Source organism: Cavia porcellus, unplaced genomic scaffold (genome assembly GCF_034190915.1).
Source record: "Cavia porcellus strain 051 isolate PalLab524CR breed Dunkin Hartley unplaced genomic scaffold, mCavPor4.1 scaffold_1, whole genome shotgun sequence".
NCBI lineage: Eukaryota > Metazoa > Chordata > Mammalia > Rodentia > Caviidae > Cavia > Cavia porcellus.
The window spans coordinates 234,573,583-234,600,876 of record NW_026947484.1 but is presented as its reverse complement, the minus strand read 5'-3'; the positions used below and the strand labels follow the sequence as shown (position 1 = coordinate 234,600,876).

Below are 27,294 nucleotides of genomic sequence, written 5' to 3'. Positions count from 1 at the left end.
GCTAAGACAAAGACCTCTCTGGACAGCCAGTATTTGTTGGGTTTCAAACAAATTCAGGGAACAAAAAGGAAAGGAAGGAACAGCCAAGAAAAGGCAGGAAACCAAACAAGACCTTGAGAAGTTAGAACAAAGATTTTTTCAGCAGTAAATCTGGCCAATCAAGAAATCTGTTTGATCTTCAAGGTTGGCAGTTTATTGCTCTGGGATGGCGAGGGAGAGCCCATGTCCTTGGCTGGCTCAGCTGTGCTGTTATCTTGTCTTCATAGAATTATGGTCAGCAGCTTAACCCTTAGAAAGCCCAGTCCTCAACCCTTGCTCCGGAAATTATTGTGCAAACAAATGATGAGCAGTGTAAGTCATGGCACTTTGTACTATAAGACACAGACTATTAAATCTTGTGACCTGAACAACTACTTCTAAGATAACAATTTGCAACATATTAACTAGTATTAATTTCCTATTTTTAAAAATTCTGTACCATTTCTATTTTTCTGTTTTGCTTTTTAAAATAAAAAATTTTAAAAAGACACAGGCTATTTTTAGTATTGTAAATTGTTGGTCACATGCAGTAGCACCTGGGTGTGGAGCCAGGAGAGGCTGATTTGCTGCTGGCACTCGGTGGCCAGGGCGAGTGCTTGGTGCTTATTGCATCCCTAGTACTTCCAGGCACGAGTCCTCCAGAAATGTCCAGCAGAGAACAGCACCAAATGCTTTCCACGGTAGGAAATAAATGGGCAAACATGAGTAAACAAAGAAACGGAAATTAAACCAATCAGGTGGCAGTTTTTGGGCTACTGAAACCATCACAGATTTAAGCTCTTTCTGTTTGCAAAGATAAAAACAGGACAAAATCCTTTAGTTCAGAGGTTTTATTTTTTAAAAAAATGAATTTCATTGGTACACTTTAGACCTACACAGTGATCACATTCATGATAGGGAATTTGATTATCATTTGCTCCCCGGTCCTCTCCCCTCCCTCCAGCCTCTCTTCCTCTCCTTATTTACAAAAGCATTGTTTCCATTTCCCCCTGTATTCTCTTCTCTTCTTTCCCCTTCCTGCCTTTCCCCTCCCATTCCCTTGTTTCCTTTGCTGTTTGCACATTTTCTTCCTGTTTCCCTGTATCCATTATACATTTTGGATCTTCTTTACCCTTTTGGTATCTCACACCAGAGAAACAAATGCAATATTTAGACACGTGTGCCTGATTATTTTCACTTAAGAGTATGGTCTCAGGGTGCAACCATTCGGCTGGAAATATCCCAAGCTTACCCTTCATTATGGCAGAAACAAATAAACTGTATAAAATAGCCATATCTTTATCCATTCATCGGTTGATGAGTATTTGGGCTATTTCCAAGATCTAGCTACTACCAACTATGCCATTATAAACATGGTTGTGCACTTAGCACCATGGTATGATGCTTTTATTTCTTTTGGGAAGATACCAAGAGGAATATCTAGGTCCAGAAGGAGGAATAGCTGGGTTGAACAGGACCTCTAATCCTAGTTTTTCGAGGAATCTCTACACTGATTTCCACAGTGGTTGCACCAGTCTACACTCACTAACAGTGGAGGGGAGGGTTCCTCTATGTGCCCACCAGCATTTGTTATGGGTTGAATTCTTGATAATAGTCATTCTTTATGGAGTGAGATGGGATTTCAGTGTTGTTTTAATTTGTATCTTTTGAAAGATCGGTGATATTGAACATTTTTTAATGTACTGATTTGCTGTTTGTACCTCTTCATCTTCCGCAGGCCTGTGGTCTCTTGTAAACATAAAAAATGTCAACCCTGAATGTGAGACAGGCTTGGCAAGGACTGGGTGCAGTTCCTGGCAGTCTCCTGCCTGACTTGAGAACCTGCCCAATGTGGGTCCTGCCCCGTGCTTGGTACCAAGTGTGGCGAGTGAGAATTGCACTCCTGGCCAGTAGGAGCATAAACCACTACTCTTTGGAAAGCAGTTTCCTGGTTTGTCATTTGACTTCTAAGAAAGTTTTGAAGGTTTTATATATAATTTATGCTAGCATTATCTTATAGTGGTGAAAAGTACCAAAACAGCAAAATATATAATTATAGTGAAATGCAAAATATTAGGGTACATGATAAGCATAAATATTCCATATGTGATGAGTATTATGCACTATTAAACTGACGTTAGTAAAACCTCACCAGTATAGATTTGTGTGTGTGTGTGCACAGTACTGGGGACTGAACCAAGGATGTTGGCACTGGACCCTGTCCCTTTTAACTTTTTATTTATTTATTTTTTATTTAAAGAGAAAAAAAGAAAGGACATAAAAAAATAAAGCAGTAAAAGGGTACAAATAATACAGAATATCAAGAAAAAAATATACAGTAAGAAATCACTAGTTAATAGGTTACATATTGTTTTCTTAGAAACAGTTGTCCAAATTATAAAATTAAAGCATATAAAGTAGACCTTCATACAGTGATATTGGAGACAGTTCCGTTCAATGATCCAGCAAAAGCTCAGTAATATGGTTTCCCATCCTACACACTCAAACATATCTGCGGTTATATGCCTTAGCCCACCTTCCTTTCCTCTCTTTTTTACAATAACAATTACACTTTTTGGGTTTTATTACTCCCACCGTTCTTATTACTTTTTTTGAAGAAAATAAAACCAAACGTGACTAAGCAAAAACAGAGTCAGTTAGAACAGAAGGATGGGCATAGTACATGATGCAAAAATAGAATACCAGGTGATCAAAAGTGGTTACCATTGTGCCTCTTGCTATTTTTAAATTGAGTTGCCTATATCATCAGGTATAATAGAATTGATCAAAACAGTACAGAACAAGACCAATAAAATCTATACTGGAGACCTTACAGGACTTCAAAAAAAGATAATAGTCAAACCATAATGGGCATCATAGTGTATCTTATTGCCTTCAAAGTGGTTGCTTATACCCTCAAACTTGATACTATCAAACAAAATAAAATATATAATAATCTGACAGAACAAGATGGGGAGAGCAATACTGGGGTTAAAATCAGGTTAATAGGAAAACAAAAAAGTTACTATAATATATCCTGCTATTTTTAAATTTAGTTTTCCCTTAATTAAAAAATGAGAAAAAACAGATTAATTTTAAAAAGGGGGGAAATTGAGATAAAAGAGGACATTGTAACAGAACAACACAGGTCAGAACCGAACAATTTAAGCATCATTATGTTTCACCACCAGGTAATCTAACATAATAGTAGTCACCATAGTGCCTCTTTCCTTGAATTATTTGAGTATAACTTCGTATGCTATAGCATCAAGCATATCAAGACAGTGTGAAGCCATTCAAGAGAATGAAAGAATTACAGGGTATCTAGAACCAGCTAACAGAAAACAAACAATGGTTTCTCTTTTATCTCTTTGCCTATAAAAATTTTTGTTTATACTATTGCATATAGTAAAATATAGTAAGATACAACATGTTAAAACCAGTGGAAACAGATGTAGAAGAGCTTGATGGGACTTCAAAACAAGATGATATTAAATCAGCACTAGCTTTTATGATGTCTTGTTTTCTTCAAAATAGCTATTTATACTATCACAGATACTAAAATCAAACAACCCAGGTTAAAACCATTGCAATTAATGAGTGAAAACATTATATGGCTTCAAACCAATATGATTGGGAATCATGATTACCACATACTTTTATGTATTCTTATCATTTCTTACACTAGGGAAACTATTTGGTATTTATACATGTGAGTTTGATTCATTTCACTTATGAATATGGTCTCAAGCTGCATCCATTTATTTATAAATGTCTCAATGTGATCATTCTTTATAGCTGAGTAGTACTCCATTGTATAAAAATACCCCAACTTTTTAATCCATTCTTCATTTGATGGACACTTAGGTTGTTTCCAAGATCTGGCTATTACAAATTGTGCTGCTATAAACATGGGTGTACATATATCACTGTGGTATGATGCTTTCAGTTCTTCTGGGAATATGCCTAGAGGTGGTATAGCTGGGTCAATGGGGCTTCCAGTCTCAGCTTTCTGAGAAATCTCCAGACTGACCACCACAATGGTTGCACTAGTAGTCTACACTCCTACCAACAGTGCAGGAGAGTTCCTTTTTCCCCACAGCCTCTCCAGCATTTGTTGTTGGTGGTTTTCTTGATCTTGGCCATTCTTTCAGGAGTGAGATGGAATCTCCGTGTGGTTTTCATTTGCATTTCTCTAATGACTAATGATGATGAACATTTTTTCATATATTTATTTGCTGTTTGTATTTCTTCATCTGAAAATTGTTTATTCATCTCAGATGCCCACTTTTGGATTGGGTCTTTGAATTTTGGGGGTCTGGTTTTTTAAAATTCTTTATGTTTTAGACGAAGTCCTTTGTCTGAGGGGCAGTTCACTAAGATTTTTTCCCAGTTTGTGGGTTTTCTTTTCACTATGCTGGAGATTTCTTTTGATGTGCAGAAAATTTTTAATAAGAGGTGATCCCAATTATTGACTCTGGGAAGTATTTCCTGTGTGGTTTGAGTCCTATTCATGAATTCTCTACCTACCCCTATGTCTTCAAGGTTTTTACCCAATTTGACTTCCAATAGATTTAGTGTTTTAATATTTAGATCTTTGATCCATTTAGATTTTATTTTAGTACATGGTGATAGGCATGGGTCTAGTTTTAGTTTTCTGCATATGGAGAGCCAGTTTTTCCAGCACCATTTATTAAAGAGACTGTCGTTCTTCCAATGAACATGTTTGGCCCCTTTATCAAAGATAAGGTGGTTGAATGTGTTTGTAGTTGTGGTTGTATCTTCTAATCTATTCCACTGATCTTCAGCTCTGTTTTGGTTCCAGTACCATGTTGATTTTACTATGGTTGCTTTGTAGTATAACTTTAAGTCAGGGATTGTGATGCCTCCTGCCTTGCCTTTGCTGCTTAGAACTGTCCTTGCTATTCTAGGTCTCTTCTTGTTCCAGATGAATTTTAGGAGTGATTTCTCAAGTTCTATGAGGTATGTTGATGGTATTTTTATCGGGATTGCATTAAATATGTATAAAAGTTTTGGGAGAATGGCCATTTTCACAATATTTATTCTTCCTATCCATGAGCAAGGGATGTCTTTCCATTTTCTGAGATCATCTTCAATTTCATTTTTCAGTGTATTATAATTTTCCCTGTATAGGTCTTTCACTTCTTTCGTGAGAGTAATTCCTAAATATTTCATTTTTTGGTTGCTAGAATAAAGGGTATAGCTCCTCTTATTTCTCTTTCTGTGTCTTTGTTGTTAGTGTATAGGAATGATATTGATTTTTGAGTATTGATTTTATATCCAGCTACATTACTGAATTTATGTATTATATCTAGGAGTCTTTCAATGGAGTTTTGGGGATCTTCTATATAGAGTATCATGTCATCTGCAAGTAATGATAGCTTAACTTCTTCTTTTCCTATCTTTACGCCTTTTATTTCTCTCTCTTGCTAATTGCTCTGGCTAGTATTTCCAGTACTATATTAAATAGGAGTGGTGATAAGGGACATCCTTGTCTGGTGCCTGATTTTAAAGTAAAGGCCTTCAGTTTTTGGCCATTTAGTATGATATTGGCTGTTGGTTTGTCATAGATGGCCTTTATTATATTGAGGTAAAGACCATCTATTCCAATTTTCTGCAAAGTTCTTATCATAAATGAATGTTGGACCTTATCAAAAGCTTTTTCTGCATCTATAGAAATGATCATGTGATTCTTACTTTTGGCTCTATTGATATGGTGTATTACATTTATTGATTTATGTATATTGAACCAAGTGGGATGAATCCCACTTGGTCATGGTGTATGATCTTCTTCATGATTTGCTGCATCCTATTTGCCAATATTTTATTGAGGATTTTTGCATCTGTGTTCATTAGGGAGATTGGTCTGTAGTTCTCTTTTTCAGTTGGGTCCTTCTCAGGTTTTGGTACTGTGTAATATTTGCTTCTGGGAATGACTTAGGAAGGATTGCTTCCCTTTCAATTTCATTGAAGAGTTTGAGAAATGTTGGCACTAGTCTTCTTTGTATTTCTTGTAGAATTCTGTAGTGAATCCATCTGGGCCTGGGCTCTTCTTTGTAGGTAAAGATTTAATTATGTTTTCAATTTCATTAATATTGGGTTATTCAGCAGTTTTACATCTTCATGATCTAGCTTTGGTACTTCGTATGCTTCTAGGAATCTGTCTATTTCCTCTGTGTTATCAAACCTTTGAGAGTAGAGGTTTTCGAAATAGGTGTTGATGATCTGTATTTTTATAGGGTCTGTAGTGATTTCTTCTCTTTCATTCCTTATTGCATGAATTTGAGCTTTTTCTTCCCTTTTTAAAATAAAGTTGGCTAGGGACTTGTGAATTTTATTTATTCTTTCAAAGAACCAACTCTTTGATTCATTGATTTTTTGGATTTTTTTAAGTCTCTATTGCATTGATTTCTGCTCTGATTTTGTAATTTCTTCTCTTCTTTTGGCTTTGGGCTTGACTTGCTCTTCTTTTTCTAGATGTTTGAGGTGTAACATCAGATTATTTATTTGTATTCATTCTGTTTTCCTGATGTGTGAACTCAGTGCAATAAATTTTCCTCTGAGGACAGATTCTGGTAAGTTGTATTTGTGTTTTCATTTGTTTGTAGGTATTGTTTAATTTCTTCTTTAATTTCCTCTGTGACCAATGATTACTCAAGAGTGTGTTATTCAGTTTCCATGTGTTTGTAGGAATTTTGCAGTATCTTTTATCATTAATTTCTAATTTCATAGTGCTATGGTCTGATAGCATGCAAAGGGTAATTTCAACCCTTTGGCATTTATTTAAATATGTTTTGTGAATTACTATATGGTCCGTTTTAGAGAATGACCCATGTACTGCTGAGAAGAATGTGTATTGTGTTGTTGTTGGGTGGAATACTCTGTATATGTCTATTAAGTCCATTTGTTCATAGGTGCGATTCAGTTCTTTTATTTCTTTGCTGATTTTCTGTCTGGTTGATCTGCCCATTTGTGTCAATGGTGTGTTAAGATCTGTTAGAGTTGTGTTACTGCTAATTTGGCTTTTCATTGCTGTTAGTACTTGTTTTATATAACTGAGTGCTCTGGTATTTGGTGCATATATATTTAAGATAGTTGGGGCTGGGGATTTAGCTCAGCAGTATAAGTGCCTGCCTTGCAAGCAGGCAGTCATGAGTTCGATCCCCGGTACCAATAAAAAGGAAAAAGACAAAAAAAAAAAAAAAAAAAGATAGTTATCTCTTCTTCTTGGAGTTTTCCCCTAACCAGTATGTAGTGACCTTCTTTATCCCTTCTGATCATTATCGGCTTGAAGTTCACATTGTCTGCAAACAGAATAGCCACCCCGCTTTTTTTTTAGTTCTTGTTGTGTGAAGTATTGTTTTTCATCCTTTGACTTTCAGTCTGTGAGTATCCTTTTGGGTTAGATGGGTTTCTTGTAGACAACATATGGCTGGATTTTGTTTCTTGATCCATTCTGCCAGTCTGTTTCGTTTAATTGGTATATTGAGACCATTTACATTAATGGTTATAACTGTTATATATTGGTTTATTGTTGACATGTTATCTTTCTGCTGTTGCATCTTTATCTTTCTGTTCTGTTTAATTGTCTGCTTTGTTTAGTGGTTTTTTCCTAAATGAGTCTAGGCTGTCTTTCAGCATTCTTTGCAGGGTTGGCTTTGTGATCATGTAGTTTTTCAGCTGTTCTTTGTCATGGAAGTATCTTATTTCTCCATCGATTTTGAAGGACAGTTTTGCAGGGTACATCAGTCTAGGTTGGAAATCATTTTCTTTTAGTATCTGAAATACTTCACTCCAAGAAGACTGACTTTATTGTTTGTGCTGAGAAGTCTGCTGTGATTCTGATAGGTTTTCCTTTATAGGTGATCTGTCTTCTCTCTGACAGCTTTTAATATTCTATTCTTTTGTTTAATTTCTGGGATGGCCATTATTATGTTTCTGGGTAGTTTTACTTTGGTTATGGCTATTTGGAGTTCTGTATGCTTCATTGATCTTGATATCAGTTTCCAATATCATGTTTGGGAAATTTTCAGCTATTACTTCTCTAAATATCCTCTTGACATCCTTTATGTTGTCCCCTTCTTTTTCATTTATCCCTATCAACTTTATGTTGTTCCTCTGTGCATCATCTTGCAGGTGATGAATTGTTATTTCCTGATTTCTTGTTATTTTTAAAAGATCTTTCCTTTCCTATTCACTGGCTGCAATCTTGTCTTTGAGGTCTGAAATTCTATCTTCACATTCATTGAGGTGGTTTTTACAACTTTCAATGGAGTTTTTGATTTCCTGTGTATTTCTTTGCATCTGCTTTATATATTCTGTCTGTTTCTTATATTGTTCATCCAGGGATTCTATCTTTTTATTTAGTTCCTCCAATTTTTTAACTGTTTCTTCTTTAAATATGTTCAGCATCTCCTTCATTTCTTTTATCATTTCTTCTTTTACCTGAGAGATTATTTCTAGTTTGAATTCCTTTAAGGCTTCCAGAGTTGCTTCTTTATTTCAGTTACTATTATTTCAGGTATGTGGCGCATATTTTGTTCTATGCACGTGGTTCCTAGGCTTTCTTGGGACGGGCTGGATGCTTGAGATTGCATTTTGCTCTTTCATTTTGTCATTTCCCTATATTTTCGAGCTTCAAGTATTGTTCTAAGTGAGGGAGAGAGGTCCTCCAGGCTGGGACGGGTTCTGTGGCTTGGCGGGACTCACTGTTCCCGGCAGGAAGCCTCGGTCTGGCCCCCAGGCAAGGGAAAGGGTTCTGCCAGGCTGGGACGGGGTTCCCTGCCTCTGCTCCACTTCTACTTTTTATTTTTGATGGAGTCACACTAAGTCACTAAGTTGCAGACTGGGCTTGCACTTGTGATCTTCCTGCCTCTGCCTCCCAGAGTGTTGTGATTATAGGCCTGCATGCCATGCACAGCTCGGAAAGTTGTGACATTAGCAATAAGGGAGAAGAATAGGTTGTAGAACTATTGGCCTAGTTGGATTCCAGGATGTGAAAAACACTGGAGGGAAGCATGCACATATATATCAGAAACCGCTGTGGGATGTTGGAATCGCAAGCAGTTTTTCCTCTCCCTTCTTCCCTGTGACTTCTCCTTCTTTATTTGCTGTATTTTCCAAATTTTCAGAATAAACAAAACTTGCTTTTACAATCAGGAAAAGCTTTTACAAAGAAGAGCCTGTAAGTGGCCAGGCATGATACGTGTGCCTCACTTGGGAGGCTGAGGCAGGGGGATCTCTGTGAGTTGGAAGCCACCCTGGGCTACATAGTAAATTCAAAGACCAGCTTGAATTACAAAGAAATACTCTATCTAAAAAAATAAAAAAGAAGAAGAAAGAAAGCCAAATAAGCATTTTTAAATTTTGAAACAAGATCTCATTAAGTTGCTCAATTGCTCAGGCTGGGCTTGAACTTGCTATGGTTCTGTCCCAGCCTGCAAGTGCTGGGATTAAGGTACGCGCCAGCACCCTGGCTTGTGTGTCATCACCTTTATCCTCCTCTGGGTCACCTCCTGGCAGTTACTCCTCCTTCTCGAGGAGGTTTGTGATCGCTGCTCAGAATCCCTTCCTCTGTCAGTTCCATGGCAGGAGTCTGTGTCTGGGAGGAGGAGCCTGGAAGGGAAACTCTGTCTTACTGAGACCTGATCATGCTGAAGCTGGGAAAGGCAGGTGCTTTCCAGCCCTTTTGTCTCCATCGCGCCTCCAGCATGGCCTCTCGTCATTTTCCCGCTGTTCCTCTCCTGCTCGCCGTCTTTAGAGGCATCTCTACACTCTGGATAGTGTGTTATAGTCCCAGCGTTAAAGGTCTGGCTCAGGCAGCCTCAGTCAGCCTCAGTCCTTGCCATGTGCTTCACCTGCTCGGTGCAGCCCTCTGGCTCCCGTTCCTCCGTGTCTCTGGAGATGCCCTTTCCTCTTTCGGGGCTCTCTTTTCTCAGTGTCACCCCAGAAGCTCCTGCTCACTCTCCAGGTCTCGGGCAGACATGCTAATGCTGCCTCTTCAGGGTACTTCCCTGTCCCTCAAGGCCAAGAAGAGTCCTCTCTCGTTGGCCCCATGACACCTTGTGCTGACCTGTGTCTCCTTCTAGTCCCTGATGCTTCTCTGTCCCTGTGCTTCAGAGGACCGGACCGTATCACCAGTTTTCCTAGCAGTACCTAGGAAAATGTCTGGCGTGTATATTAGGCACTCAGTAAATATCTGTGAATGAATGAATGAATGTGACTAAGAGAAACTCCAAAAGCAGGATGTCTGTCCTCGTTTTAAGCAAACAGGGATCACAGTGGAGAAATTTCAAGGTTTTGTAGCAATATTATTTTTCTCTGTCTCTCAAGGCTGGTGTAAAGTGCTGGCATTGGCTGGACTTGGAAGCTTTAACAGAGATCTCTTAGGCTTTGGCCATGCAGGTCCCGTTCATGGAGAATTGGTTTGTATCTTATCTAATGCGCCTTTAATCTGCTTCTACTGTTAGCATGTCTGAGAAGCCAGGCTGAACCACTTGCCCCAGAGTCTTCTAGCGGAACTGGAACACACTCTCAGGGTCTCCGGCCTAACCGTTATATCGGGACCAGTTAATTGGAGATTTCTTTGGTTTTTTAAACTTTAGATTCTTGAGCAACAGCTTCAGCAGATGAAAGCAACGTATCAGCTAAACCAAGAGAAGTTAGAGTACAACTTCCAGGTGCTGAAGAAGCGGGATGAAGAAAGCACAGTGATTAAATCCCAGCAGAAGAGGAAGATCAATCGGTAATGAGCACGCAGAACAGGTTCCTTCTGCACCCTTTAATGCTCAGGTGGGATGAATCTGTCCTTTGCTGTCCTGAAGGAGAAACCCGTTAACATATGCAACTCTTCTTAAAAGTTTGTTTTTGGAAAAGATAATATATTCAGGTGGTTCCACTTTTTCCTCCCCCCAAAAGAGTATTCAGCAAAAAGTCTTTCTCTGGTCTCCTATCTTTTCCTGTTTTCCACCTCTAGAAAATTTATTTGATTTTTTCCAGAATTTCTTTATGCATGGAGGAGCACAAGGAAATATTTTGTCTTCCTCTGCTTTTACACAAGTGAGGCGTCTGTAAGCACTGTTCTACATCTTGTAGAGCTTTCCGTTCTAGTTCATAGAACGCTTTCATGTTATTTCCTAAGCTGCTCACTGCTCCACAGCAGAGGTGCACTGAGTTACTTCACCAGTCTCTGCCGACGGACCTGTAAACTGTTTCTAATATTCTAGTATTGCAAATAATACCAGCACAGCTGCTCATGTGAATGCCTGGCCTGCTGGTGTGGCTCACCGCGAGGTGCCTGTGCTGAGCTTCTCACACTCCCTTCCTCTTTCCTCCCTTCTCACCTCCCGCCTTTCTTCCTGTAAGAATTCTCTAAGTTCCAGAACATGACGGGAAACAAAGGAGGCAGGAGCCTGGGACAAGAAAATACCTTTCCATGTCATTCCCCATGGCCCACCTCCAGCCAGGCCTATTTTCCAACAGTGCAATTCAGCCATTAATTCATCTATGGATCAATCCACTGATAAGCATAGCATCCTCATGATCCAATCACCTTCCAAAAACTGTACCTGAAACTTTTGGGGGACACTTTAGATCTAAACTATGACATTCTGCCTCTAATTCCCATAAAGCTCAGGTCCATTTCATTGTGAAAAATTTATTGAGCCCTTTTTTAAGAGTTGCCAGCCAGGTGTGGAGGTACATGCTTATAATCCCAGCACTCAGGAGGCTAAGGCAGGAGGATCTCTGTGAGTTCAAAACCAGTAAGGGCTACAAAATGAATTCGAGGCCAGTCTGAACTGCATAGTAAAACTCTGTCAAAACAAAAAAAGTCCAAAATCTGAGACTCAAGGCAAACTCTTAGCTATGAGCCCCTATAAAAATCAGGAAGAGTTGAGTACTTCCAACATACAGTGGTGGCAAACCTTTTGCACATGTTCTGCGGTGGGCATGCAGAGCCTTCTTGCTGGCACATGAGCCAAGTCGCTCCAGCAGCCACACATGGTTAAAAACCATTGTTTTTGCTAAACTAAACATCAGCCTGCAGTGTCCGCACTTTGTGATAAATATATGGGTTTTGGGTTGCAGTCTGGGCACTTGGTCTCTAAAATGTTTGCTGTCACTGGCATAGAATAAACATTCCCATTCTAAAAGAGAGGAACAGGGAGCTAAAAAGGAATGGAGCAAGGAAAGACTGAAACCCAGCAGGGCAGGTGTTAAACCTGTGCTCCATGCCCCACCCCAGAGCAAGTCGTGGTGAGATGTGAGCTCAGAAGGCTTGGCCAACCCTGCCTCCAGGGCCTTGCCGGTTGCAGCCCACAGGGCCTCTCTCCTGGGCTGCTCTGCTCATTGCCTGTGGCTTTCATCAGGAGATCTTCCACATTCCTGGCATCTCCAACTGCTTTGAGTCTCCACAGCACCTTTCGGGGCACACTGCCTGGCCTCCCAGGGTTCCTCTGAAATCTGGGTGGAAGCTTCTGTGACCCAACAACTTTCATTCTGCATGTGTGAAACACTAGCACCATGCGGATGATGCCAAGGTCTGAGGTGCTCTTTCCAAGGCAAAAGCTCTCAGAGGTGTTTACTCTTTTATATTCTTGAGTTTGCTAATATATAGGACCATTTCCTAAGATGCCCTTAAGACATCTTTCTTCTGTTCTCATGCAAAGTACTTGGCTTCTTTTTAATGAAAATATTTTCATCAAGCTTGCTGTCCTTGGCCCCAACTTTACAGGTTCTTCCTTTCTGGCCAAGCTGCAAATTTTGCAATTTTTTTTTTAATACTGGGAATTGAACTCATGACCTCCTGCTTGCGAGGCAAGGGCTGTGCTGCTAAGCTAAATCTTACCACATTATTAGGCTCTCCTTTTTGTTACTGATTCTCACGGTAAATCTGGGTAAAAGCAGTCTACAGTATCAACAGCCTGAATAGTGGGCTGCCTTGAAATGTCCTGTACCAGGTTATTTAGTCCACCACCTTTAAATTCAGCCTCACACAGAGACCTAGGACATGGAAAAACACAGACAAATCCTTTACAAAATGAAACATCCATGGCTACAGTCGTGAAATTTCATGAGCTTTGCCTTTCCTGTCTTCATTCTCCTTACCAGCATTCTGGTCTTCTGAGCTCCTACCAGAATCGCCCATCAATCTCTGCTCAAGAATTCTAAGGCTTCTCTAGTCACCATCTTTAAACCTGTCCACATGCCTCCTGCCAGTCAGTTCCAAAGGCTTCTGAGACAACATGGTTAGGCATAGCTACAGCCATGGCCCCGATTCTCTGGTACTGGTTTTTGCCCACAATGCTCGAAACCTGTAAGTTGAAAGAGGATAGATTTAATTTGGCTCATGGTCTGGAGGGTTCTGTCCATGGCCTGCTGACAGTGCAAAGGTAGGAACAGGATGGTGCCAGGGCATCACTCAGGGCAGCTGCATAGTCGTGGCAGCCAGAGAGCAGATTAGAGAAGGGAGGAGCCAGGGGAAGAACATACCCTCAAGGTGCGCCCCCTGACACACCTCTGCCCTAACCCTAACGGCGCATTGGCTGTGAACTCATCAATGGGTTCATCCACGGACGAGTGTCGCGCCCCACGATCCAATAGCCTCCTCAAGCCCCGCCTCTGAACACAAGACCTTTGGGAGACATTGCAGATCTAAACCATAACAATATGAAGCAGTAATTTATAAAGAACAGACACACCGTAAAGTCCAAGATCAAGAGGCCAAGTTGGTTCGTGTGGACACCGAGGGCCGCGTCCTTCAGAGGGGCGGAATGCCGTGTCCTCTCACGGCAGAGCAGAAGGGCAGGCTGGGTGTGTGTGAAACCTCTTTGATAAGAGCCTAAATCTCTTTCATAAGGTGAGACCCTGCACGGCCTTGTCACCTTGAAAGGTCCCCACCTCTTAATATTATCTCACCTGCATTCTGGGGGGACACATTCACACCACAGCAACCTGTGACCCCAGAATTGGGCAAAAACGCCAGCAGCGGGAGACCAGTGATGCCTCCTGGCCAAACTCAGAGGCTTCTCCTCACAGCAGCTTGGGATCCTGAACTTGTCTTCTTTGGGTCTCATGAACTTTAAACACTTGTTTTCCTTTCTCGATCTAACCATTATCTGTTCCCTTTGATGGCTCTGCCTTTCCTTGATTATTTCTGGAATATCTAGATAAGGATTCTAGGCAGCACGGACCTTCCCTGACCTCTTTGCTTTCGACTTTCAGTCTGTCTGCCACGAACAGCAATATCACGAGGGTGAATATCGTTTTGGGTCAGTGATTATCAGCTTCCAACCTCTAATCCTGACCTCACCTTTTTGCTCTGCGTGGAGCTGCCAGCATGACAGTCCAACTTGGAAAGTCCCTGGCACTGTGCAGTTCTGCAGGCAGCCGCTCCCAGGTTCCCGGCTCTCCGGCCCCCCTTTTCTCTCTGGCTGCTGGCCAGACACTGGGCACCTGGACTTTTGTTGAAACCTCTCTCGTGGTCATTCTTTCGTGTCTAATTCCTCTTGTTCCCTTCAGTGTGTGCCTGCTGCTGCTTTTTGTTGCATTAGCTTCTATACTTAGATGACACATAGAAACCCTCGGACTGCATGACATTGCAGAAGACACCTGGGAAGACTACTTTTAAAAATCATTAGTACGTGTTTGCAGCTATGATGATGACATGCATCGTGAGGAACTGGTTCATGCACATAACCTATCTCAATTCTTTTTTTCCTTTACTCTGCACCCCTCCTTTAAAAACCTTTTTTTCCCACCATCAGATTCATTTATTCATTTTATGAGTCCTTATCAAGTTAATTATGAATACAGATTAACAGATAGGCTAACAGGTCAAAAAAGATAAAAAGCACATAAAGACATTTATACTAAATCAAGGCTTGATTTTAGATATTGTCCAAGCTAGGTTACAATGACATTTTTTCTCTCCTCACTGTTCTTATTGTCTTTTATTTTGCACTTTATTTATTAATTGGGCTTCTCGTAAATGAGAAACAATGTGACAGTCAAGCCTGGTCTCAAGGTGTATGGGCTGACTACTTTATTTTTGTTTTACTACTTTAAAACACTTTTTTTTAAACACCTGTACTTGCAAAGCCTTCTAGTTTTCTGGGAAAGCCTTCTAAGGTTTTTGTACCTACAATTTTGAAAGCCTTTTAAAATGCTGCAGTTAAAAAAATGGATATTTTTCTTTGTCAGAGACAAATTTAAAATTTTTGACACTTTTGTGAGGATGAAAATATGAATGATGAACATTTGCGCTTGAGACACCTTTTGATTTTTTCAGAAATAAAATAATGCTTAGGAGAGGTAAATTTTTATTTTGTAAGTCATCTTCCCTCCCTCCCTCCTTCCTCCCTTCCTTTTTCTCTCCCTCTCTCCCTCTTTCCTTCCCTCCTTCTCTCTTCCCCCACCCCTCCTTTCTTCATGGTACTGGGAATTGGACCTAGAGAAGGCCTCCTGCATACTAGGCAAGCACTCTACCACTGAGTTACATCCCAGCCTTTATTATTCAGAATATTTAAACTTAAAATATTCCAGCCTTCAGCTTCCCTGTTCCCGTGTAAATGAGACACTGACACACGATGCCTCCGTAGTAGTGTGGATTCTGTGCCCAGTGCTGGGTCTGACATCAGAGGTTTCTGTGTGGTGCCGTTGGCCGGGTGGTAACTGTCCTCCTCTGTACGGAGCGTTTGGGCTCCTCTCCTCCCTCACAAGCCTGGGCAGGCTGAATGCCTCATCGCTGGGGTCCCTGGCTCCCTGCATAAGCTCTCCCGTAGTACTTTTCACCCTTCACTCTTATTAATGTTCATCTTTTTCTTTGGCTGGACCAACAGTGCCTTGTTTGAAAAAATTCTTGCATTCATCTTCATAATCAAGTAACTCTTCTGCTCAAAAGAAGCGTTTCAGGCTGGATGAATGAATAAATGAAAGCATGAATCAATGAATGGACCCGTTAACAGTAATAGCTCTTTGAGGGCAGAGGATTCATAGACCATAGGCTTGCGGATTTTTGTATCTTTCCTTGTTTCAGAGTTGAAATGAACATCCCAATCATGACCCTGAAATACTTGCAACAAATTATTTTAATCTGCACAGCTGGCCCAAGTAGGACACTCTGAAGTGTCCTACATGTGGGAGGCTCAGTCACACCCCCGAGCAGGGCCCCTCTCACTGGGTCTGGGTTTCTAGACTGTTTCTAAGGCTGTTAGAGCTGGGCAGTCTACTCACCTCCTGTCCTTTCTCTTTCCTTGACCACAGCAGGGTCTGGGTTTGGGATACCCAGGAGGGTTTTCTGGCCTCCTGCAGCTTCAGTGACCCTGGGTTTGTTGTGGAGCTGAGTCAGGTGGACGAAGGAATACTTTTTATACCATCTAATCTGCTGCAAATTCACTCTTTTCCCCTCCCACCAGCCTGCAAGATATACTTAACAACCTGAGATCAAAATACGCCAAGCAGAAGAAGCAGTTTCAGGAGGAGAATCAGTCTCTGACCACAGACTACAAACGTCTTGTGATGCACTTCAAGGAGCTACAGAAATCCATGAGGTATTTTAGGGACTCGGTCCTGGATAGGGGTGGTTGCCCGGGTGTTAAGCAGAGGTGGCAGCGGCCTGCTGGTGTGATTTCATCAGACCAGATCTCACCAGCTTCCCCAGAGGTTGCTCAAGGCACGAAGGATCTTCTGCGCTGTTTCCTCTCTCTTCCTGTGTGTCCCCTGCCGATTTCCTGGTTTCCTGGTGGGGTGGCTTCTGTTCCATCAGGCGGGGATTGGGCCAGGCCCTGGGTTTACCGTGGTTTTCCTCTTGCTGTTGCTCTGACCCTGGGCAGCCCTTGAGGTCACCCACCCGCGCTCAGCGATGCTCCTCCGCAGGCATTTTGCTCTTGTTGATGCTGAGAAGTTTCGGGAGATTTGGCTGATGAACGAAGAGGAGGCGAAGGGGCTCATAGACAAAGCCTTCAGTGTAGACCGGATCATCCACACCCAGCATCTGGGGCTCCCCTGGACAGCGCCTGACCTCTGGTTCCTGAGCAATGTGGGGCCCATTTCCCAGCAGCCGCGGAAGTCCGCCACCCAGATAGTAGAGGAGGTGCTGAGGCAAACAGGTGAGGCCAACAGAGCCCTAGAGCCTTGTCCACGTGACAGCTGGGAGACTGAGGTGGAGGAGAGCCTAGAGGGTGTTTCCTGCACACCACAGCCTCCGGGCTTTGTATCCAACAGCTCTCATGAAACCCTGAGGCTCAGTCGGATGCAGGTGAATTTATTTTTGCTGAGAATATTGTTATTACCTCCATCAGGACAGACTAATGTAGGTCATCTCTCTTTTTAAATTTCATTTTATTCATCTATTTTTTGGTACTGGGACTCGAACTCAGGATCTTGTGCTTGCCAAGTAAGCACTTTGCCACTGAGCTACATCCCCAGCCCCTCTTTTTTTCTATTGTTTTGTTTTAATGCTAGCAACTGTTGACCCTCATATCTTAAGAACCACAAATGACCCTGGGGTTGCAAGTAATGATATTCACAGTTCTATCACTATGTCTTCATTTGTTAACGAGGACATTTCTGAAAAAGAGACTCTTCCCCTCACCAGCTGTTGGCTACAGTTTGTGTAGAAAGCAGGATACATACTGACCTGTTTTCTTTACCACTTTTCCGAATAATGGATTGGATCTCTAGCACCTGCCAGAGGTATCAGTGAATATCTTATATTAAGGCTTCAGTGCACTGCGGTCACTGTGCACCCGGAGGGTCGCATGGTCCTTCCTGGCTGCCCAGGACACTCAGATGTCCAGCACTCCCTGTGCCTTTTCCGCCTCAAGTCTGGAACTAGCCATTTCTCCAAATGGCTGTTTTAAATAGGAAATAGTGTTTGGGCTCACACTTGGGTGCCAGGAGCTCATTGCTTTGGGCTGGCCATGGTCTCTGGGTCTTTTCGGTGGACAAAGTGGGGTAAAGAGTTATTTTTTATTGACTTTTTTTTGGTACTGGCGATCAAACTCATGACCTTGTACTTGCTAGGTAGGCACTTATGCCACTGATCATTAAAAATAATCTTAGGGCCAGGAATAGAATTATTTTTAATGATCAACTAAATACTGAATTCATTCTGCTTCCTAATGAACAGGATCCAGGAGTTTTACTTGACTTTACCAAAGCATGTCTTCCTCTCTCCCAACTTGAAAAATGTCATACCCAATGACCCCAAAATAATTGTCTCCCCATTGTACCACAGAAAGTTCTAGAAGAAAATGTTTATCAACAAGTGACTGCTAAGCATAGTTTATATCTTCTTTTTTATTTTTTTATTTTAAAGAGGGTAAGATTAAACAGAACAAAACAGATCATAAGGAAACAATTTTAAGAAACACGGATTTCAAAGCAAGTCCACTGGAGACCTTCACTGTCTATCTTATTGTCTCTAGTTTTCTTCCAAATAGTTGTCCTCATCTTCACACACATTAAATACATACTGAACATTATAGTACTAATCTAATCATAACAGGATGATGAAGGCTTTTTAGGTCTTCAAGACCTGACATTGGGGAAGTCAATAATGACTGCCATAATATCTCTCATTCTCTTCATAGTAGCTGTCCTTATCTTTACGTATGCTGAAATTGAACCTAAGAGACTAGACTAATATCACTCTCAACAGTGAATAATAGTATTGCTAGATTTTATATCGTAATGCTACAGAGTTAGCACTGGGTTTCTTAGTGTCTCTTCTTCAGAGTATCTGTTCATTACATCGTGCATCGTATAATCTGTTCTCATAAACTGTTTAGAAATTCTACACATGTGTGAATCTCAACATGTATATCTATCCTTTCTGTATTGTAGGGAAAAACAGATTATAACAAGACAAAAAAACAAATTCCTAGAAAAACATGAAATGAAAAAGACATATAAAACCACAATATTAGGTGATTGACAATAGTTACTATGCTTTATCTTGTTATTTTCAATAGAATTGTCTACATAATCAGACATACTATAATTGAACATAGCATTACATAGCTATTTTATTTATTTATTTTTTGTTTTTATCGGTACCAGGGATCGAATTCACGACTGCCTGCTTGCAAGGCAGGTGCTTATGCTGCTGAGCTAATCTTTAGCCCCACATAGCTATTTTAATAAAAACACAACTTTGGACTTCAAACTTCAACTTGTAGGACTTCAAACGCAGTTAATAATCAAATCAGAATGGGTATCTTATTACATCTTATCATCTTCAGAGTAGTTGCCTCTGCTCTTAGACTTGATACTATCAAGCATACCAATTTGAATAAAATCAGTCAAGGTAAAACAGTGATCTAACAAACCAGCTTCAAATAAGATCAGTCATAGTAAGACAATGTTAGTAATACAGGGCTTCAGTTTAAGTTAATAGGAAATTAAGGATAGTTACCGTGGTATAGCCTGCTATTTTTGGGATAGCTGTCTGTGCCCTCAAATTTAGTATGAGTAGACAGATTGGAACAGAATAAAATCAAACTAAACAGAGCGATAAGACTACTGTGGCTTTTAAATCTTGATACACTATTAACAATGTCCTCTGCCTTCCTTTATTAGGCAATTTTTTAGGGCCTTTTCCTTTCTCAGGATGCTTTGATATTTTGGGTCCCACTAGCTCATTTAGTTTTTAGATTAGGGGGTCAACCCGTTATCTATCTGAGTGGTGTTGAACCTTTTTACCCCTGAGCTTGATCTTGAGCTGTATTCCTTTACTTACTAAAGCCACAAGGTTTTCCTTCCTTATAGCTGCGTAGTTCTCCACTGCACAAAAGTGTCATAACTTCCCAACATATCTGTGGTGCTGGACGAGTTGTCCCTGTTTCTCTCTGGTTCCCTGTCACATAGAGCATTGTTTTCTCATCTTTGACTTTCAGTTTATTAACTCTCTTTCAGGTTGAGTGTATTTCCTATTCAGAGCATCTCGATGGATCCTGCCTCCTAATCTACTCCATGTTTCTTTTTGTTAGTGTATCAGGGCTATCTATATTAAAGATTATAGCTTACTATCTCTGCCTTATGTCTGTTATTCTATTTTTCTGCTATTATTTGTCCACTTTTCTCCTTCATTCCACTGTCTGCCCCGTTCATTGAGGCCTCTCTGCCACTGTTGCTGGAATCCTGATTTTTTTTTCTCTCTCTCTCTAGAATGTCCTTCAGTATTTTTTGTAGGGTTGGATTGGGGGCCATGAATTCCCACAGTTCCTCCTTGTTTTGGAAACATCTTATTTCTCCATTAATTTTGAGAGTTTTTCAGGGTCCATCAATCTAGGTTGGAGGTTATTTTCTTTCAGGGCTTGGACTATTTCCTCCCAGGCTCTTCTCGATTTGATAGTTTGTGTTGATAAGTCTGTCATTATTTCGATGATTTTTCCTTTGTAGGTGATCTGCTTCTTTTCTCTGGCCGCTTTTAATATTCTGTACTTGTGGTGGATTTCTGGGATCTTGATTATTGCGTGTCTGGGTGTAGATCTGTTTTGTTTGTAGTTGGTTAGAGTTTTGTATGCCTCATTTATCTGGATATCATTTCTTTTTCCTATGCTTGGGAAGTGTTCCTTAATTATTTCTTTTTTTAAATTAGATTTTTATTGGTACATTTTAGGTACACATAATTATCACATTTATCATAGAGAATTTGTACCTGTGCATGATATAGCTTGTTTTCTCCCCCATCCCCCTCCAATCCAACCCCTTACCTTCCCCATTTTTTTTCTTTTTTTCTTTTTTTTTTTGGGTACTGGGGATTGAACTCACAACCTTGCGCTTGCCAGGCAGGTGCTTATGCCGCTGAGCTAAATCCCTGGCCCTCCTTAATTATTTCTGTGAATAGCCTTTGTAATTCATTTGTGGTTACTCCTGCTTCTTCGCTCACGTTTTTTATTCTTAAATTATAGATCCTCTTGTCATCTTGTCATTTTTATTCTTAAGTTATAGATCCTCTTGTCTTCTAGCCTTTGAATTGTTACTTCCTGGTTCCTTGTTATTTTAATAGGTCTTTTCTTTCACGATCACACATTGTAAATCTCTCTCCTAGTTTTGAAAGGCTATATTTAGTTTCTGTCAAGGCATTTTCCCATCTTTCAATGGAGTTTTTCGTTTCCTGGTAATCTCTTTGGATCTGTTTCATGTATTCTAGATTTTGTTTATATTCTTCACCAAAGATTTCTCTTCCTTTTCTGGGTTCTTCCATTCTTCCGTCTATATTTTCTTGAGAAGGGCTTAGCATTTCTTTAATTAATCTTTTTATATCTTGCCTCACTTGGATTAGAATTTCAGTTTTAAGTTTGTCTATGAGATCACAAAGGTATTTCTTTTTGTCTGCTGATGCTGTGGTTGATATTGCATGATTGCTGCCCTGGTTCTCTTCTGTATTTACCTCTCCTGGGCTTATTTTCCCAGGGTCAGCGGCTGGAAATTTTCTTTTATTTTTTTCTCTTGTCATGTTTCTGGTTTCTTTCAGACAGGTGTGTGGTGGAGGTCTCAGGCCCTCTCCGTATTGCTTATGGTTTTTCTGAAGCGTGCTGGCTGGGGTTTTGCTGCCTTCTCCAGGTTGCTGTTATCTGAGGTGCATGCAGGGACTGCGGGCTAACTGCTTCTCTCTGAGCCAGTCAACCAGCAAGTGCCTTCAGCAACTTAGGCTGTGCTGTGGCAGATGTCACAGGGTTGAGACAGTTTCCTCCTGGCTGTTGGGTTCCAGCCAGGGGCGGGGCTCAGCCCAAGCAGGTCCCACCAGTCCTCTCTGGGCCAGGGAAGGCTGACTGATGCCGCCACAGTGCCGGGCTCTGCCCCACTCCAAGATGTTTTTCAGCTGGCGACACCCGCCATGGACCCAATTTCCAGCACTCACTGTGAATTAATGCAGCTCTGCACCTTGGCTCCACTCCATGCTGTGCCACGTCCTCCTGCCAAGGGCCCGGGACTCACCAACTCCCATTATCGTGGCTGCAGCTTCAGTGTGACCCTGGATCATGCGACTCCATGGCGGGATGGGGCTCAGTGAGCGCGTCTGGCTCCAGCCTTCCACCCGTGTTTTTCCTTCCTCTTCCTATGTTCCTTTTCCTTCAGTTTCCTCCTGAGAATGAGAGTCCCTCTCCACTCGTCCGGCCCTCTCCATGTTGTCAAATTCCAGTGTCTGAGCTGTTTTTCCCAGCGAGGCTCTGCACCCAGCTACCCAGCAAGCCGCCCTCTTTCTCGCTCTATAGCTTTCTGTATTTCCTTTTTTCCTGAGCTGTCCCCTCAGGGTGAGTAGACAGGTAACGGTACTTCATGGTTACTTACCGGAGTCTGTGTGGTTAATGTGATCAGCTGGTTTTAGGTTTCTTGTTTCCTTTTACTTTTGATCACTGGTGATCACTTTTTACTTAGGTTTTGTTTATTTATTTATTTGTACCGGGAATCTGGCTCAGGACCGTGCACTTGTCAGGCTTCTTACTTTTGTTTTTTACTTATGCGAAATACTTGTTTACAGAATAAAATGTTGAGAATCGAGGTATATTCAAAGGAGTCTATCTTTTATTCTCTTAACACTCTTTCATCCCTCTCCTGTAGATAAATATGAAATAATTATAGTATATTCTTCTTTTATTTTAAAAAATTATGAACACATATATATGTAGTACATATGTACCCATTCACACAAACTTATATGTCAACCGATTATTTAGGTAAGTGAAATCACGCTTTTTCTTCTTTGCTTTTTTCACTTACAATATTCCTAGGGATCATTCTGTTGGAGTAAAAAGAAATACTTATTATTTCTTTTTCACATGAAACTCTATTGCATGTATTCAAAGATCCTCTGTTGATCATTGTTGGAATATTTCTTTTATTCTTTTGTGCTTACAGACATTACTACAATAAACAGCTTTGTTCACTTGTCTTCTCAGATTTTTGCCACTGACTTGCTGGGATGGATGGGTAGAAGCACGATTGTTGGCCCAAAGGGCAAGTGCCTGTGTAATTTTGCTGCATATTGCTGCATGAAGACACCGTTTTGCACTCCCACCATAAACTTGCTATCTTGTACTTTTCATAGCTATTTATCTTACCTTTTGAATAACTAGTAAAATCTCAGTACATGAGGACTTTTATTCCCACTTTCTGATGAGGAATGTGCAAAATAAAACATTTTTGAATCTGTATATTTTAATTAAGAAGAATTGTGGCTCTTCCGCGGGCTGTCAGTTCCCGCTGATAACATTCCTTTACGTGGTAGCCATGTCTGCCTTTTTAGTGGGCTGCTTCTGATTTCTGCAGGCTTAAAAACAGGTCATGTGCTTGCTAAATTGTCTCCAAAATAAGAATAAATTCACACTGTCCCTCCCAATCTCTGGTTCATGCTGGATTTTGAGTGTGGTCTGCAGACAGGTGTAGTTTGGAAAGCCGGGCATTGCGAGCTGGCTGGGAATGGCTGATTCTCAATCTCTGATTCTGATTCCTAAGCCCTCGTGCTCCATGTAGTAAGCATCCTTCAGCAGACAGAGTGTGACCGATACATTTCCCCTTTACTTCTTAAAGCCCCTCTGAGGCCACCTGACTATTGCTCAAAGTCACCAAGGCCAAGAACTTACCTTCTTTTTCTTTCTTTCCCTCTTTCCATGACCTTTCTGCAGAGGAGGAGGAGGAGGAAGAGGCTGCCTTACATCCAGAGTCTTACCTGGACCTGCCCAAGCAAATTTCAGCAAAAACAACCAAAAAGATCCTGATGCTTCTATGTGATGAGTCGGTGAGACACTTCCTTGGGGCATTTCTGAGGTTTCTGCTAGACCTGATGAGACACCCTGGGCACTCTGGGAGGGGGCCTGAGGAGTGGGGCTGGGGTCAGCCTGCACTTGGAGGGCAGGTCACAGACAGGCTGTGCCTCTGTGCTGGTCCAGCTGGCAATGGCTCTTCCCCTTGGGGCACAGCCCCTGTAGGCGTAGTCCAGGTGAGCTGGTGGCTCCTGCTGACTGACATAGTGTTCCTTTTGCACTGTGTCATCCCTACCTGCCAGCTGCTGTGGTTTTTCTCTGGGGACTCAATTTGAGGTTCTTCAGGTGTGTTAGGTGCTGGATCTCTGCACTGTGGCAGTGGCAAAAAGGGTTAGGCCAGGTGTTGTGGCACAGGCCTGCAATCCAGCTAATCAGGGGGCGGAGGGAGGAGGAGTGCACATCTGAGGCCAGCTTGGACAGTTTAGTGCAACCCTACATCAAAATAAAAAATAAGCAGGGCTGAGAGAGAGCTCGACACTCCCGGGGTGCAATCCCCAGTACCCCAAAGGGGAACAAAGCACCAGATGTTAAACTTAGAAAGTTTAATGTTGTATGGGAGCTGGCTTTGCTGGAGGTCAGGCTGTTACCAAGCACAGTCCTTGTTTATTGACGTGTCACAGTTCTGCAGTGGATGAGGAGGCGGAGCAGGGCTTGGCAGCCTGGAGACAGTTGAGCCTGGCTTCTTGGCTGCAAAAGCTGGCTGTTGCCATTGGGGTCTTCCCTCCGTGGGCAAGCTTGATGGCAGCGGCCGCCTGCCCATAGAGGCCTCCTGCCCTCCCAGCAAAGAGCAGGCCTTGTCCTCTCATGCAGCGTCCCCATCTATTTGTTGTGTGCTGCACCTGACATGGTGTGTCCCCATGCCAGTCCACTCAGGGCCTCCTGCTGGATTCTATAGCTTTTTGGGGTCGTAATGAAGTGGGCAGCCAGGGAGGTCTGGTTTGGACTGCTGTGGAGACTGGTGTTTGTCCGGTGGCCGTGAGTGAAGTGGAGATTGGCTTTGTCCCTGCTCGCTGGAACATACACAGGTGGCCCTCCTCTGGGGCCAAAGTTTCACCAGGGCTTCTGCTTTGCCGTGGCCCCTGGAGACACACAGAGGGCAGTTGTGGACCCTCAACTTCATTCCTGGAACCTGTCTCTGACTGGAGATGTCTTCTTCCCTGTCCCCAGGGTTTCCTCATAGAGAGCAAGTTGCTGAGCCTTCTCCTTTCCCTGGAGAAGACCGAGTGCTATCTGCTGAGGTTGGACGCCATCTTTTCAGTGAGTCCTACTGGGCTGAAGGGACGCGGGGACGGGAACAGGAGAGGGGAAACCTGTCTCTCTTTTCCTGCATTGCCTTAGCCCTGACAGTAAATAGTGATCTGGACCTCTCTTGGGCTCACCATCATGGCCTTCCTTAACTTCCTCTCAAAAGGAGTTGTCCTCAGCATCACTAAGATGTTCCCATCTGTGACCCTTCCTCTCTGGCTCTCCTCTCTGTCATGGCCAGGCCCTCAGGTTCTAAGTTTGCACCTACACCCCGACTCAGATGCTGTGTGTGTCTGAACCCTCCCATCAGCGCTGCACGCTGCACAGACCTACATGGGGCCCCTCCTGCCTCCGAGCTTCACTTCTCTGTTGTGACATCTCCAGTGTCACTGTGGTTTCCAAGCACCGGCCCTGGGCTCTCTGCTCCAGGAAGCCTGAGGGCACGAGCTGAGCCCCTTCAGCACTGAGTCTGTGGCCTCCATGATGGTCATCTCGCTTTCCCCAGGCCCTTGGAATCGAAAGTGAGGATGACTTGTACAAACTGGTCAACTTCTTCCTCAAATACCAAGCCCACCATGGATCCTCCACCCAGGTGAGGTGGGGGGCAAGGAGTGGTTTAAGTTCTTCTGGAAGCCCCTAGGGGCTTTGCTGCCTTGGAAGGTCCTGGGGAAGCGTGTGCATGGGGCAAATGGGGGAGGCTGTTGTGTCAGGGAGAGCTACTAGTGGTGGAGGTGTGTGTGTGTGTGTGTGTGCGCGCGCGCGTGTGTGCGCGTGTGTGCACGTGTGTGTGTGTGCACACGTGTGTGTGTATGCATGTGTGTGTGCATGTGTGTGTGTGTGTGTGCGTGTGTGTGTGTGTGTGTGCGTGTGCGTGTGTGTGCATGCATGTGTGTAGCTGTTCTCATCCTGAAGCCCAGGGAATCTTTCCCTGAGCCCTTGGCACTGTGTTAGCTGAGCAAGCACTTTGTATTCTGTGGATTTTGATTCCTAACCCTTCCTGGACAGCAGGGTTCATTTGTACTACCGAGCATATATTTCTTGAAACTGATTTCAGTAAGAGAATGAATAGCAGCTGTTCTGAAGAAGTCACCATGTTAAAAATTATGGCATCTTAATTTAAAATTTAAGAATTTGGGTTTTCAGATGTTTTTACCATTTCTAACGGAAGGGTGAATATCCTGTTAGGCCTCCAAAAACGTTGGCTGAATGAACACAACTGAGAATTCATAAGGAAAAGATCCCTCTGGCTACATTAAAGCATTACAGCTACATTAGAGCAAAAGTCATTACCCGAAAAGTGAAAAAAACCAGTGATAGCTGGGGGAAAAATATTTTCCACTCATATCACAGTTAAGGGCCAGTTTCTGTCATAAACCAGTAAGAAAAAAGACCAACGACTCCGAGGAGCAGAGACTGACCCGAAGGAAACCCAGGAGGGTGGCACAGGTCACTTTCAGGCAGGTGAGAAGATAATTAGACTCCTCGTAATGAGACATGCAAATTAAAATGGCCAAATTTCGGTTTTGCCTCTCAGGTTGGTAGAAATCTAAACCTCTGCTAGCACATAGGATTGTCACCTCCAAGTAAGGACAACGTAACGATATGAATTACAAAGCTGATACGCTTTACAGTTCTTGTAGGATATCATTCTATAGATAAATCTCAGTATAATAGAAACGATGTGTTCATTGTAACTTTTTCACTTTTGTATGAAATAGCAGAATTTTCACCCTGCTAATATAGCAGAAGATTGGAAACAACCTAGTTGTCCCCATTAAGGAATTTATTTAATAATAGATGACACTTTTAACATGCTTGGGCATTATGGAATAACGTGAGTATAAAAACAAAAATTCTTTGTATATTTATATACAAAATTTGTAAGCAAGAAAAAAGTGCAAGACTGCCTTGTAGAGTAGTATCATTTATGTAATGATGGGCAGGAAAAGTATTTCTGTATATATATATTTCTGTATACATATATATATTTTAAAATAATTTCTTATATATATATGTGTGTGTATATATATGTATATATATTTGCTTATACAGACAGTTTCTTTGGAAGAATACATAAGAAACTTGATAATATTAATTTGCCAAGGGGTAGTAAACTGAATAAACAGAGCCCCAAAAGTGGGAGAAAGACTTCTAAAATTGGAACATTAAAGCAAAGTTGATTTTATATTATGATTCAAAAGGAAAGCTTCGTGACCAGGCATCAGTGCAGTGAGCACTG

The 27,294-nt window shown here is 41.9% G+C and overlaps 1 protein-coding gene across 1 annotated transcript in view; it reads left to right on the top strand.

The window, feature by feature from the left end:
* Positions 1 to 27,294, top strand: part of Drc1 (dynein regulatory complex subunit 1) — an 80,421-nt gene that overhangs the window by 49,819 nt on the left and 3,308 nt on the right. Inside the window, exons 8-13 of the mRNA XM_013156016.3 lie at positions 10,644 to 10,783; positions 16,455 to 16,589; positions 16,915 to 17,147; positions 23,673 to 23,785; positions 24,978 to 25,067; positions 25,561 to 25,647. Coding sequence (XP_013011470.1) covers positions 10,644 to 10,783; positions 16,455 to 16,589; positions 16,915 to 17,147; positions 23,673 to 23,785; positions 24,978 to 25,067; positions 25,561 to 25,647 — 798 coding nt within the window. The remainder of the gene's footprint in view (positions 1 to 10,643; positions 10,784 to 16,454; positions 16,590 to 16,914; positions 17,148 to 23,672; positions 23,786 to 24,977; positions 25,068 to 25,560; positions 25,648 to 27,294) is intronic.